This window comes from Cydia amplana, chromosome 8 (assembly GCF_948474715.1).
Source record: "Cydia amplana chromosome 8, ilCydAmpl1.1, whole genome shotgun sequence".
Lineage (NCBI taxonomy): Eukaryota > Metazoa > Arthropoda > Insecta > Lepidoptera > Tortricidae > Cydia > Cydia amplana.
In genome coordinates, this window is record NC_086076.1 from 10659034 (window position 1) to 10673690 (window position 14657).

The 14657-nt window shown below is 39.3% G+C and overlaps 1 protein-coding gene across 2 annotated transcripts in view; it reads left to right on the plus strand.

Annotated features, from left to right (window-relative positions):
- LOC134650193 (bifunctional 3'-phosphoadenosine 5'-phosphosulfate synthase) overlaps positions 1 to 14657 on the plus strand; it is a 37566-nt gene that overhangs the window by 18953 nt on the left and 3956 nt on the right. For both annotated transcript variants that reach the window (XM_063505110.1, XM_063505109.1), the window contains exons 8-13: positions 367 to 606; positions 1210 to 1365; positions 3219 to 3324; positions 9397 to 9539; positions 10343 to 10504; positions 12150 to 12258. In XM_063505110.1, coding sequence (XP_063361180.1) covers positions 367 to 606; positions 1210 to 1365; positions 3219 to 3324; positions 9397 to 9539; positions 10343 to 10504; positions 12150 to 12258 — 916 coding nt within the window. The remainder of the gene's footprint in view (positions 1 to 366; positions 607 to 1209; positions 1366 to 3218; positions 3325 to 9396; positions 9540 to 10342; positions 10505 to 12149; positions 12259 to 14657) is intronic.

Genomic DNA, 14657 nt, shown 5'->3' on the forward strand with positions numbered 1-14657 from the left:
AGTTCATAAATAATAATAACTAATTATTATGCCTATACCTGTGCATATTTCTAGAATTACCAAATTTAATTTTATACTTTCCTTATCCATATAGATTTATGTTAAGCTTGGATTGTATTTCTAAAGGACTTGCACTGTCATAAGATATTATAATTAGTCTTTAATAAACTTCTGTCTTATAATAAAATAAATAAATAATAAAAAGCCTCTTTATTTTCTTATCAACTACTTACAGACTTATCATTTAGGTACATACTATTAATGAATTAAATTTTTTAATTTATTCTAACTAATTCTAACTACTATGTTTACTTTTTTACTTTAACTTATTTTAATTATACTTAATTTCTTTCCTGTCTAATACAGGCCTTAAACTTCAACTGCCTAACCCTCGCCGAGGGTTCCGTGGTCAACCAGTCAGTGCCCGTCGTATTACCAGTGACCACCGAAATCAAAGACAACCTGTCCGGCTCCGAGGCCATCGCACTTGTGTATGGCGGGAAGCCGGTCGCCATATTACGCGCTCCCGAATTCTACCCGCACAGGAAGGAGTATAGGTGTGGGAAGCAATTCACTATTCAACACACTGGACATCCTTATATTAAGGTAAACTTTATTAGCATAGAGATATGGTTTCAATTCGATTGTGAGCGCTGGTCTATGGTGGCAAACCAGTCGCAATTTTACGCGCGTGCGAACGATTTACTTAAGTCAAATGGGTTATTCCCACTAGTTACCACCAAGGTGTTACCAGTGGTAACTACTAGTGGTAGTGGAGCATTTGGTGGTAACTACTCGGTTTTTTTTCCAGTAGTTACCACTGGTAAAAGGTGGGATTTTTTTCCCAGTAGTTACCAGTGGTAAAAGGTGGGAAAAAAATCCCACCTTTTACCAGTGGTAACTACTGGGAAAAAAAACCGAGTAGGTACCACCAAATGCTCCACTATAACTTGGTGTGCTTAGAAATAAGGTTTTCTGCTCCCGTGTCTGTAATTTCGTTGTAATTTTCGGCGCATATGCTTACGTTAGTAGCTCACGGCTTTACCTACCTTATTGACGTATAGACTGGTATTTCGAACGAGATATTCTTGATATCGGTTTTTGATTCAAAATAAACAGATTTGTCTCAGTGTTTTATGGGCTAAAAGCCTGAAATAAATGTTTTTTTTTTTTAAAAACCAGAATTTAACAAGGTTACACTGTTGACAGATGATCGAGGAATCCGGCGACTGGCTGGTGGGCGGCAACATCGAAGTGTTCGAGCGAGTGCGCTGGCACGACGGACTCGACTCGTACCGTCTCACGCCGAACGAGCTGCGAGCCAAGTTCCGGGAACTAGGGGCCGATGCTGTGTTCGCGTTCCAGGTATGTCACGTTTAAGACCCACATAGAGTCTGGAGTCTGCCTAATGGGTGGTAACATTGAAGTGTGGGAGTAAGTTCCCTGACCGCTGTCATGACGGACGTAGACTCCTACCTTCTTACTGCGAGCCAAGTTCCGGGAACTAGGGGCCGATGCTGTGTTCGCGTTCCAGGTATGTCACATTTAAGACCCACATAGAGTCTGGAGTCTGCCTAATGGGTGGTAACATTGAAGTGTGGGAGTAAGTTCCCTGACCGCTGTCATGACGGACGTAGACTCCTACCTTCTTACTGCGTACCAAGTTCCGGTAACATTGAAGTGTGGGAGTAAGTTCCCTGACCGCTGTCATGACGGACGTAGACTCCTACCTTCTTACTGCGTACCAAGTTCCGGGAACTAGGAGCCGATGCTGTGTTCGCATTCCAGGTATGTCACGTTTAAGACCCACATAGAGTCTGGAGTCTGCCTAATGGGTGGTAACATTGAAGTGTGGGAGTAAGTTCCCTGACCGCTGTCATGACGGACGTAGACTCCTACCTTCTTACTGCGTACCAAGTTCCGGGAACTAGGAGCCGATGCTGTGTTCGCATTCCAGGTATGTCACGTTTAAGACCCACATAGAGTCTGGAGTCTGCCTAATGGGTGGTAACATTGAAGTGTGGGAGTAAGTTCCCTGACCGCTGTCATGACGGACGTAGACTCCTACCTTCTTACTGCGAGCCAAGTTCCGGGAACTAGGGGCCGATGCTGTGTTCGCATTCCAGGTATGTCACGTTTAAGACCCACATAGAGTCTGGAGTCTGCCTAATGGGTGGTAACATTGAAGTGTGGGAGTAAGTTCCCTGACCGCTGTCATGACGGACGTAGACTCCTACCTTCTTACTGCGTACCAAGTTCCGGGAACTAGGAGCCGATGCTGTGTTCGCATTCCAGGTATGTCACGTTTAAGACCCACATAGAGTCTGGAGTCTGCCTAATGGGTGGTAACATTGAAGTGTGGGAGTAAGTTCCCTGACCGCTGTCATGACGGACGTAGACTCCTACCTTCTTACTGCGTACCAAGTTCCGGGAACTAGGAGCCGATGCTGTGTTCGCATTCCAGGTATGTCACGTTTAAGACCCACATAGAGTCTGGAGTCTGCCTAATGGGTGGTAACATTGTAGTGTGGGAGTAAGTTCCCTGACCGCTGTTGGCGCTGTCATGACGCACTAGTCTTCTTACTGCGAACCAAGTTCCGGGATTCGGAAGCCTGGTGCATTCACGTAGAGATTGCACACAAACACACAACAAACCTATAGACCGCTCTTATCCAGGATGTCGTTATTGATGTTTGTACAGTCGACGTCACAGATATGTTTACATTTTTCGCCTTATTACAAAGGAGTAAGGTGCAAAATGTAAACATATCTTTGACGTCGACTGTACGAAGCACATAGACTAGGAATCCTCTAGACTGAGCATAGTAACGCTACCCCCTCTGCCACTTATTTTTGGCAGCATCGGTTTCATGAAATAATTGCCCTAAACTCAGTCTAGAGGATTCCTAGTCTATGACGAAGCATTACATTACATTTTTTTTTCGAAAGTACGTTTTTAATCATATGTTGCTTAGCTTGCAGTGCCATCTATCTAGTCAGCGAACATTGCTTGTTTAGTGGAAAGGATCCTCCTGAAATTTATTTTCATTGATTTAAATGAATGACTTCTTTTTACAGAAAGTTGAAGTTTTTTGAGGGTTCTAATTACTTCCATTTACAATTATTCTAAAACAAACGTAGTATCATAGTATAGTGTAGCTCAAAGCCTTGTAGACTTACAATAACAAGAAATGAGTACCTCTTTATTTATTAAACAGTTACGTAACCCGATCCATAACGGTCACGCGCTCCTGATGCAAGACACGCAGCGGCAGCTGGTCGAGAGGGGGTTCAAAAAGCCGGTGCTACTGCTCCATCCATTAGGTATGTATGTTTCACTGACAATCCAACCTCTAGACTGAGCTTAGGCCAATTCTTTCATGAAACAGATGCTGCCAAAAATACGGGGGTGCGGGGGGACGAGGTGAGCGAATCCCGTGCCGTGATTGGTCCGTTCAAAGACACGGACCAATCACGGCACGGGATTGACTCGAAGATGGGGTAACGCTACCGTATGTGTGGCAGAGGGGGTAGCGCGACTATGCTATGTCTAGAGGTTGGATTGTCTGTGGTATGTTTAGACTTTACCCCGAAATTTTAGGCCATTGGTCAGCTAATTTCTTAAGTATAGTAGAAATTTTCTGAGATCATTTCGTCAGGTGACAAGCAAAAGTCATTAATTACTATAAAATATTTAAACAAAAATCAACCTTCTTTTCGTACTAATATGGTTCACTATGGCTATGAACTTGTGGTGGTACTTAGTGACTTTTGCTTGTCACCTGGCGATTTTTACAGCCCAACCCCTAATCTGTTAAACAAAAGAGAGTTTCAACAAAAATCCGTTTATTTGAGTTTTAAACAGCTACAAATACAGATTCAATTCGCGCATGAAAGCCGAACACTTGCATGCCCCGGAGGCACCGGCATAATCCCATTTGTACCCGCCGGGCACACGGGTAGGAATAGGTGTTTTCATTCCCATTTGTCCCTCATCTATGGCGGCGGTCACGTGGGGCGGGGAGAGATGAGAATACACCATTTCCCCTAGCTTTTTTATTATGTTTCTATTGTTATTTTACGTTATTTATCACTATCACGACGGCTTCAATAATATATTGACATTTGAATAACAAGCCAGGCCCCTATTTCACCATGGTGACAGGTGCGACAATTGTCGAGATCACTGTTACTGACGTCACAGGCCTCCATAGGCTACGGTAACCGCTTACCATCGGACGGGCGGTGTGCTTGTTTGCCACCAACATTTTATTTTTAATAAAACTCCATTATATCGCCTATAAATAAGTACTTATTTTGCAAAGCTAATGACAATTGTCACAAGAAACACGAAACTTGTCCCGAAATTACGACACAGAACTCATTTCCTGTCAAGAATTACACGAAATTCTTTGAAATCTTGTGACAATTGTCATAAACATCGCAAGAGAAATACCTGTTTATTTCCGATATAATAAAGTTTTTTCTAATAATACAATGACGGTAGCAAACAGGAATACGGCCCGCCCGATGGTAAGCGGTAACCGTAGCCCATGGATGCCTGTGATGTCAGCAACAGTGATGTTTTGCAATTGTCGCACCTGTCACCGTGGTGAAATAGGGGCCAGAACGACCACTTGCTTAGCATCATCTATTGACCAAATGACCGACCCTGAATATTTCAATCAGTCCGCGCAGTTTTTAACCGACTTCCAAATCTCAAAGAAGGAGGTTATCAATTCGGTTGTATGTTTTTTCAATAAAAGCTCCATTAACCGATCATTATTTTCAGAAAAAAAAAAACAACTATAGCTCAAAACTACCTTCTCTGGTGTAGTTCTCCGTTTTCATCAACCGCTAACCTGTTAACTGTAAAAAAATATTTTCGCAAATGATGCTAAATTCAAATCTTGTATGATTTTTGGGATTTTCTATGAATGTTGCTATGCATATGAAATAAAAACAAAGTTGTAAATTTGAACTTTAATAATAGAGTAGGTAGGTAAGTAAATATGCATGTTATGTACAGAGTACATGACTTTAAACTAAAATTTACGAGCTAACTACAAAACAAATTAACCTATCTACCTATTTATTAAGCAGCAACGAAAGGAAAGATACTTAAAATAAAGTAAACTTTATGTTGTTATAATCTTAATCAGAATCAAAATCACACGGAGGAATGCATTGAAATGCATTTTCTCCATATTGAAAATGGTACCAGCAAAACTTTATGTCAGTATTAACAGACGACTCAGACACGGCGCTAGTGGTATTTTTCCTTCTTCTATTCCCCGAACGATTTTGATTGCGGTTGCGATTCTTTTCATTCTGCCCACTGTGTGACTGAGACAGCTTTTCCACTGCAACTCTCAACTTTTTCACCTCATCACTCAACTGATCAAGCTGCTTTTTGATAAGCAATTCATTACAATCTTGTTTCTTGGGTGGCTCTAAAACACCCATCACAGCATCTGCAGCCTTCCCTAGTTCTTCTAGACTCTTGTCGTGCACAGCTATAAGTATGATACGGGCTTGTTCCGGCAATCGCCTGAGCCACAAATACTTGATCATGTTGTCCGATGTACCCTTTGGACATAGTGATTTTAAGTGACGCATGAATTGAGATGGTGTCATGTCACCTATTTCTGCTTCGAGAAAGCTTGTGAAGGGAAACATGGTATCTGGAAAAAATATAATAAGGAAATTGACAGTTCAAATCTAGGTATTTATCTGATTAGGGTTAATTGTTTCCAATGTGGGATTCGGTTAAAAAAAATGAACTCTATATCACAAGTGACATACTCGTAGACCAAGTGTCATAAAATCGAATTGATGGAGATCTCTATACACCCACATATACGAAAACCTACAATCACATTCCTTTCTTCCTTAAATTGGATAAAAACATAAATGGTTTATGAATCTTATGATGAAATAGGCTGGTTTTATTGTATGTTTTTGTTTTTGAAGGTTGATCTGCTCAAAAACCTGTTGTTAAACTCATTGATGGTTTATTATTTTTTATAATAGCGGGTTAATATTAGGTATTAACCCATTATCGTAAATAATAAACAATTTCGTCTAACATATTTAACAAATTGGACTGGTAGTAGGTACGTCAAGATAACTCGACTATTTAGACTCTCTCATTGCACAAAACGTTAATAATCCATTCAGTTCTATTTAATTATTGTATCTTCAAATACACATAACAATTCAAAGTAACATACTTACAAAACGGTGAATGCACTTATAAAAAATACTGATAAAGAGAAGAAGTTACGGTTTTGATGATGTATCAATGATAAAATGCCTTTATTTACGATTAAACTAAGGCTAACAGTACGTACAGACACGCAAGCGAAACTGTCGGTAGGCACTAATCTAGACAACAGTAGGCCGAGCACATGATTGGCGCGACAGTATCTCGCGGCGAGATAGACTACCCGTCTTTTGCTAACTACATTAATAAAAGAGGGACGGGTAGTCTATCTCACCGCGAGATACTGTCGGGCCAATCATGTGCTAGCCGGGCAGGGTAGGCGCAACGAAAACATATCACTGTCAAACTCAATCAATCAATCAATCGTCAATGGTTTATGGTGATATACCTACCCAGGTACCGGTTTACTATTTTTTATCGGTTGATTTAACAAGCCTGTAAAAATAACTTTATCTTAAATATTAAATTAAACGCGCAATATGTTTGTAATTATAATAACTTAATAAGTACCTATATCATCATCATCTTCCTCGCGTTGTCCCGGCATTTTTGCTACGGCTCATGGGACTAATCCCAGGAATTGGCGTGGGCACTAGTTAGTTTATTTGTAGTGGGCGTGGGTAGTGGGTAATAAGTATATATTTTTATATTACAAATCTTGATTTTGGTACTATCTTGTCGTATTGGTTTGTTAGGCTTAAATACTTGATTTCTTCATCTGATGTACCACGTGGAGCGATCGATTTCAAATATTTTATAAATATAGACGGTCTCACAATATCACCTATCTGTGCATCCAGAAACTTTACTATAGACATCTTGATCTGAAAAATAATAAAATACATACTTATTTACGTTTATCTGTGTTTGTAATACACTGTCCTCGATCTTCTTAAATTTATATGTCTACATTATATTACATTAATATTTTGTATGTCTACCCGAATTCTAAAGTCAGTTTAAAGTTTGTTTATCAATATTATACGAGTACCTAAAGTACAGTCTTTAAGAGTACACCGTCGAAAAAAATAATCTTAAATAATAAACAAATAAGTTGTATCAACTTTACTTGTGCAAACCCATGATATGCTTTTATCTACGACCAACAACAAAATAGATACTCACGATTTTTAATTTAAGGCATATTGCCTTTCTGGGAGATCAAACAAAGATTTGTCTGAAAATGATCTATAGTAGATTACTGCAGACGCCGGGAAAGAAGGGCTTGCCGGGTGAGTAGGTATAGCCGGCCGACCGTAGGGAGGCCGTATAGTGATACGAAGCCGGCAAGACCTTTTCACGGCTAGGCATGTATAGTGCTTTTCTCAAACATGCAATGAAATAAAAAATACACCACTCAAAAAAAACAAATTTATAATCTTTATAATAAAAATCCAACTTCACAACAAAAGTTTTTTAATTTTCCTTCCAATCCCGCCATAATTGTTTTTTTTTTACGGAAGTCGTCCGTATTTCGCGTGTGTAGTGTTCGAATAGACCTTATTAGGGCCATTATACACAATCTGATAATAAGAATCTCAATTTCTATAAATAAAATAAATGCAGAGGATTTTAAATATTGTCTATGGTCTCTGGTGACTTACGTATAGACAAAATTTTAAATTTATTCATCAACACATTGAATCATACAGATTCGTATTCTTAATATCAGTACGTTCGTGTATAACAGGCGTTAACACGGATATTTTGGTCCGAAAACCATTCATTCACCAAAAAAAAAAATATATAATTCGGCTGTTTAGTCTGTTCATGGACACAGACCCCATGTTTACATTAGAATTAAAAAAAAAATACTTCCCGGCCTAGGCCTTCAATTTCGTATGAAATTCCTTTACAGTTCTCTGGAGTTGCTCCGTCCTAAACGTGATACTTCGAAGCCTGATATAACGCCCGGAGCGACGACATTTCATTGCATGTTTGAGAAAAAAACGTTACTGCACCAAAACTGACTATTGGAGGTAGATGTAAATATGAACAATGTCAGTGAAAAACAAACGTGCATTTGTTTATGGTTGCTAGCGAGTTAGTGCATGCGCATAATTATATTGCTGTCAAGCTCGCACAGTGACATTGGCAACTGGCATCATGGGCGGGACAGCAATATAATTTATGCGCGTACAATAAAAATAAATAGTATTAAGGCCTGTGCACACCGGCTGCGTGTGCGTGACGTGCACGTGCGCGTGCAGCGTTGTAGTATACAGATCCTTATGAGAGACGGCACACCGCTTGCGTGACGTTTTAGCGCTCCAACATTTTAGCGCTGCGTGCACGTCACGCACACGCAAGCCGGTGTGCACAGACCTTTAGGCGGGTCTATGTACGATCTATGTTGAAAGCGCCTCCTATAATTAAATTAGATTCAATCGATCTGTCGGCGGCCGATCGTAAGATCAGGCATATCGTGAAATTCCTAGGCATATCGTGAAACGTGAAAATCTTTGAGCCGTTACCTGAGTCGACGGAGCCCCGCTACGCGGGGCTCCTATTTCTGGGCAGTTTGCCCTTCGGGCATCTAAAGCAACCTAACGAACCTATCCTACCTATATATTGGTTTAATGTCACTATCGTCAAAACATTACACAGGAACATTACGATCTGCCTGATCTTACGATCGGCCGCCGACAGAGCGATCAACTGTTGCCGCAATATAACGCAAATCGCATCAAATATCGGTAACGTCTGTGGATCCCATTATGTTATTTTCGGTGTTGTACTGTGATTTTTTTTTGCAGATTTCTCGACTGCGCGGTGCATCGGTGATCGTTGCAATTTCTATCTGATAATCGTGGTCGATTTCAACTGCACAGCGTGCGTAGCCAACTTGCGATCGTTAACGCTCCGTAGCGAACGAAACGCAACTGTCACTGTCGCACTAGTGTGAAATAGTGATAGAGAGAGATGACTACGATACGCTACGGAGCGTTAACGATTGGCACGTTGGCTATGCGCCCAGTTTTGTTGTAACTTGTAGATGGCGGCGAGGGATTGTTAATTTCTAATCATGCTCAAATTGTGTCACAAATTAAATATACATATGCAATCTGAAATCGCTACGATTTTGCGTATGTAGCTTTTTACATATAAGACCGTAAAGCAGCCTTTTGAAGTAAATAATAGGATTTAAATTAACTTTTTTTAAATTCTAGGTGGATGGACAAAAGACGACGATGTGCCGTTGGAAACCCGGATAAACCAGCACAAGGCGGTGCTCAGTGAAGGCGTTTTGGACCCGCAGTCTACTATATTGGCTATCTTCCCCTCGCCTATGATGTACGCTGGACCTACTGAGGTATATTATTATTGTACACCGGGACTTAATCGCGTATCTAATAATGTGTAAAAATCGTGAAACTTTAAATCAGTGTTACTGAGGTATAGCCAAAAATATACACTGTGTTTTTGTATTTAGATAACTTCGTCATGTTTCCTGCATGCATTGTATTTGTGAGCAAAACGCTTGAATTCATTTAAAACATACACTTTTTTAAGATTTATTTTAGGATAGCTGAAAAGGGCTATTTCACGTCAAGTGTATCGCGAGTCACTATTTTATTGCGTGTTACTTTAATTAAAAATGCAAATATAAGTGTTATTTTATCCTTTACTTATTATATAAGTACATATTCATAAAAGTAAACGCAATAATATCATGGCTCGCGACTGAATCAAAGGTTCATACATTAAAATATAGTACCATTATAGACACAAAATCGATCGATTGTCATGTCAAATCTGTCAAAGTTAGTACTAGATGCTTATTAGAAAATAAAACTTCAGCGTAGGATGTAGGTAACTCAATGTAGTAATGTTTTCAATCTGACTCCACAATACAGGCGTAGCCTAGTGTGGCAGACTGGCAGTCATAGGACTCCTAGGTTAAGTAAAACCTGTAAACTTTTTTTTTGGCAAATCTAAAGAACTGTTTAATATACTTGGTCAACCAGATCTTGACAGTAGAAAAAGGCGGCAAATTTGAAAAATGTAGGCGCGAAGGGATATCGTCCCATAGAAAATTTGAATTTCGCGCCTTTTTTTACTGACAAGATTTGGTTGACCAGCTATACATTGAATCTCATATTTTTTTTTTCGTAGGTGCAATGGCACGCCAAGTGCCGTATGAACGCCGGCGCCAACCACTACATAGTGGGGCGGGACCCGGCGGGGCTCCCGCACCCGGCCGGCGGCGGCGACCTGTACGACCCGCGCTACGGGGCCATAGTGCTCAAGATGGCGCCCGGCCTTAACGATCTCGAGGTACCAACACAAAAAAAAGACCCATACAGAAGCCTGTACCCAGTTCACATGACGACCATATTAACCCTTCGTATGTCTGAGCACTGTTCAGTGCGCATGAATTTAAATCAATTGTTTAATTACAATAGGTTTAAATTTATTCGCACTGATCAGTGCTTAGACATACGAAGGGTTAATAATAGGGATGATGACACATGTTGAATTTTATAACAAAATCTAGTAAAGTAGATAGCAAATGCGCAATAATGTGGATATTAAAATAATATATGGAAGTATGTAATACAAAAATACAGGACCTGAAAGTTTCAAAATTTAAGTTTAAATAAAAAAAAGGAAAAATTAAGGGTACCATTCGATTCCTCACATTTTGTCCAAAAAAAGATTGTATAGCAACTATATACTTAAATGCAACATTTCACCGACAAAAACGTAATTTTCTTGTTTTGTTCATACTTCACGATGGGCTCTCAGTGACCGTGACGTCACGTTAACATATCTTTTTTAAGGAGCGTCTCGCGAGTGAAGTAAGTACGACTGTCGGACTTTGACTATCATTTCTGGCTTTTGTATTGCTTTAACCTTTTAACCGCCAGCAATTTTTGATCGAGCGTGCTCATGTCGCCACCGAGTTACGTTAGTTACGGGAGTTATAAATGTGCTGTAAAAACCAAATCAGATCTTTGTCTTATTTATCAGACTGTGGCGAAATCAGCTGGATATGTAATGTCTTATATATCAGACTCTGGCGGTTAAAGGGTTAATGCAACGGGTCCCATATAGATACTTGATCCTAAAAACAAACCTAATCTATTGATACCATTATATTAATGAAAATTTGTCATCTAGCCTATTAGAGTCTGTGCGGAAAGAGAAGAGTCGTGAAATGTACGGGAGCCTATACATTCTACGACTCTTCTCTTTCCGCACAGACCCTAAACGGCATTATTCATAAACGTCTGCTAAGTTATAATCAGCTGATGATCGCCGTTTGTCCCTCTCTATGGCATAACAACAGAAAGGGACAAACGAGGACCATCAACTGATTAAGTTAGCAGCCGTTTATGAATAAATAAATATTATAGGACATTATTACACAAATTGACTAAGCCCCACGGTAAGCTCAAGAAAGCTTGTGTTGTGGGTACTCAGACAACGATATATATAATATACAAATACTTAAATACATAGAAAACAACCATGACTCAGGAACAAATATCTGTGCTCATCACACAAATAAATGCCCTTACTGGGATTCGAACCCAGGACCGCGGCTTCACAGGCAGGGTCACTACCCACTAGGCCAGGCCGGTCGTCAATAACCCCATAACCCCATAAATGTTTGCACAGACATAGAGAAAAAAATACATAGAGTGCTCACTCCATACATCAGTTCAGACTATTAATTTCAGTGTCTACATCTAGCATCGAGTAGCGGAACTATCAGTACTGCTACTTGACAATAGATGTAGCACCGACCGGAAAGTCTTATCTCAACAGCATAAGACTTTCCGGTCGGTGGCGACATCTATTGTCAAGTAGCAGTACTGATAGTTCCGCTACTCGATGCTAGATGCTAATAGTCTTTTTGGTACTAAAACTGATGTATGGAGTGAGCACTCTATGTATTTTTTTCTCTATGGCACAGATCATCCCGTTCCGCGTGGCGGCGTACGACACGTCCGTGGGGAAGATGGCGTTCTTCGATCCCACACGGAAGGAGGACTTCGACTTCATATCTGGAACACGGATGCGAGGTAACTATTGTAAAATAAAAACTGACCTAACCGATCAATAGTTATTTGTACAACAAGAGATCAAAGTTTGATACTTCTTCGAGTGCTTATTTTGAGTCCCGTGCAAGCGAAAGATTCTATAATACTCTCTCGCTACGCTCGTGAATCTAATTTAGAATCTTGAGCGTAGTAAGGGACTCAAAAGCGCACGAGATGTAAATAACTTTGATCTCGTGTAGTTCACAAAACTTTTCACCTCAGCAGTGAGAACATATTAGAGAACCCGAAAAATGTATTCCTTCTTCATCACTTACCTCTATTCACTCATGTTTTCTTAAGATATACCAACAATTAAATTTTCACCTCAGCATCTCGAACAAGGGTACTTTGCTACTTAAAAACAGTGAGCAAAATCGCCGTTTGCTCACTGAGTGAGCAAAATCGCATTTTACTCATTTTGTCCCACTCAGTGAGCAAAATGCGATTTTTCTCACTGTTTTTAAGTAGCAAAGTACCCTTGTTCGAGCTGCTGAGGTGAAAAATAATTATAAGTAACCTTTCGTCGCTATACTTACTCAACTTCATATCTGCAACAATCATTTGATGGAAATGTCGCTTTTCTTTCATTCGGAATACGGGTGTTTTTGTCATCAAATGAGTGTTGCAGATATAGGCGGGTCAGCACAGTTCATAATGTATGAGAGCTCTACATGAATTCTCACACTAGAGATTTTTTGAGATGTGATAACCTATGTTGCAAATACTATATTTAAAAAAAAATCTCCACAAAATATGTCACATGGTTTTAATAAATCCAAATTATTATTAAAATAGAAAAAATATATCAAAACATGAATCCGACACTCGAGATTTTTTAATATGCAGTTCTCAAACATATACTCATTATGTATTTATATTTTCTCCCAGCTTGACACCAAAACCAGCTCCCAATAATTTTCTTTATTAAAAATATTTTTTTATATAAAAATAACAACTATGTGTACATAACAATTACATGTTAATTAAGCTCTGTATATTTACTATATCCTACAAAAAAATCTCTCACGTAAATTAATCCATTTAATTACTATTAACCATTTTTGTTTTGAAAATGTTTTCGTTGCTTCGAGAAAATGGACAGTGGGTTTGTTTTTCACTTTCTCAAATCTCTTTCTCATGTTAGTGTAACAACAAAAAATCTCCCACGTATATGTAATATTGTATGGAATAAAACCATTATTAAATCATCCAAGCTATTTAAATTACCCTAAATGGCGGGTACTGATTCACTGTAGAGAACGTTTTATCGACTTCCATATCTCCGTCTCACTTCAATGTTCGCGGCAGACGATTGTTCCGCTTCAACAGCCGAGAGTTCGCGATCCGGTCGACCGTTAATTCTCCCATGACTATCTTACCCAGTTTCATCGGTATGCGTTGCGCGCTTACTTAACACACCTCAGGCCAAGCTCCTATAAAACGCGCAATGCATGCATGCATTGCGGTATCTCCTATACGTCACATATGTCAGCTATGAGGCTATGACATGGCTATGACAGACTATGGCAGTTAGTTCCAAAGAAGTATACAGACTTGTCTACCCACCATAAAGTTTAGCGTAAAGAGAATATATCACTCCTTAGTGAAAAACCATACGGTTTGTGCGAAGTTGAGCGTTATGTCAATGCTAATAAAGATGATGGTTTGACTTACGGAAATGAATAATATAATATCATTTTATTTTATATTTCCAATTCCCGTTTCATTTACACCCAATATTAAATCTTTTTCCGTAATAAAATGCGTATATAATTACTGTCATCATCTGTATTTATTTTATTTCTTTAACCCCCGTTATTCATAAACGCGCTACAAACCTCAATTAGCTAATAATAGTAATAATCGTTTGTCCTTATCTGTCACTTTAACTTATGTATTTGTAAGTAAGGGATAAACATAATTGAACTAAATCAGGCCCGTAAAGTTTATGAATAAAGTGGTTAATCTTTATTGCACAAAAGAAAAACCTTATAGTACAAGAGGCGGACTTAATGCCATAAGGCATTCTCTACCAGTTAACGATGGCTTGTCCTCCGGCCCATTTGATCGATGACCTCCTTTGATTATTTATTTTTAATGGACGCCAAAATCCAGATAGGAACTTCGATTTTGACATTTACCACAGTAATGCAGTCGGTAGCAATGTCGCGCTTCAAAATTGCTGCAGTCGACTGCATTGCTGTAGAAAACGTGAAAAAGGTCATTCAAAGGGTAATAGGGTTATATACACCGCGGGATTTAATAACCCGAAAGATTTAAACCAACGATTTTAGAGCCTAATTAGAGTATATAAAGTTATATAACACATAGTCCAAAAACCCTTAATTTAAGAGATATTAATTATTTAAAACAAATCACAA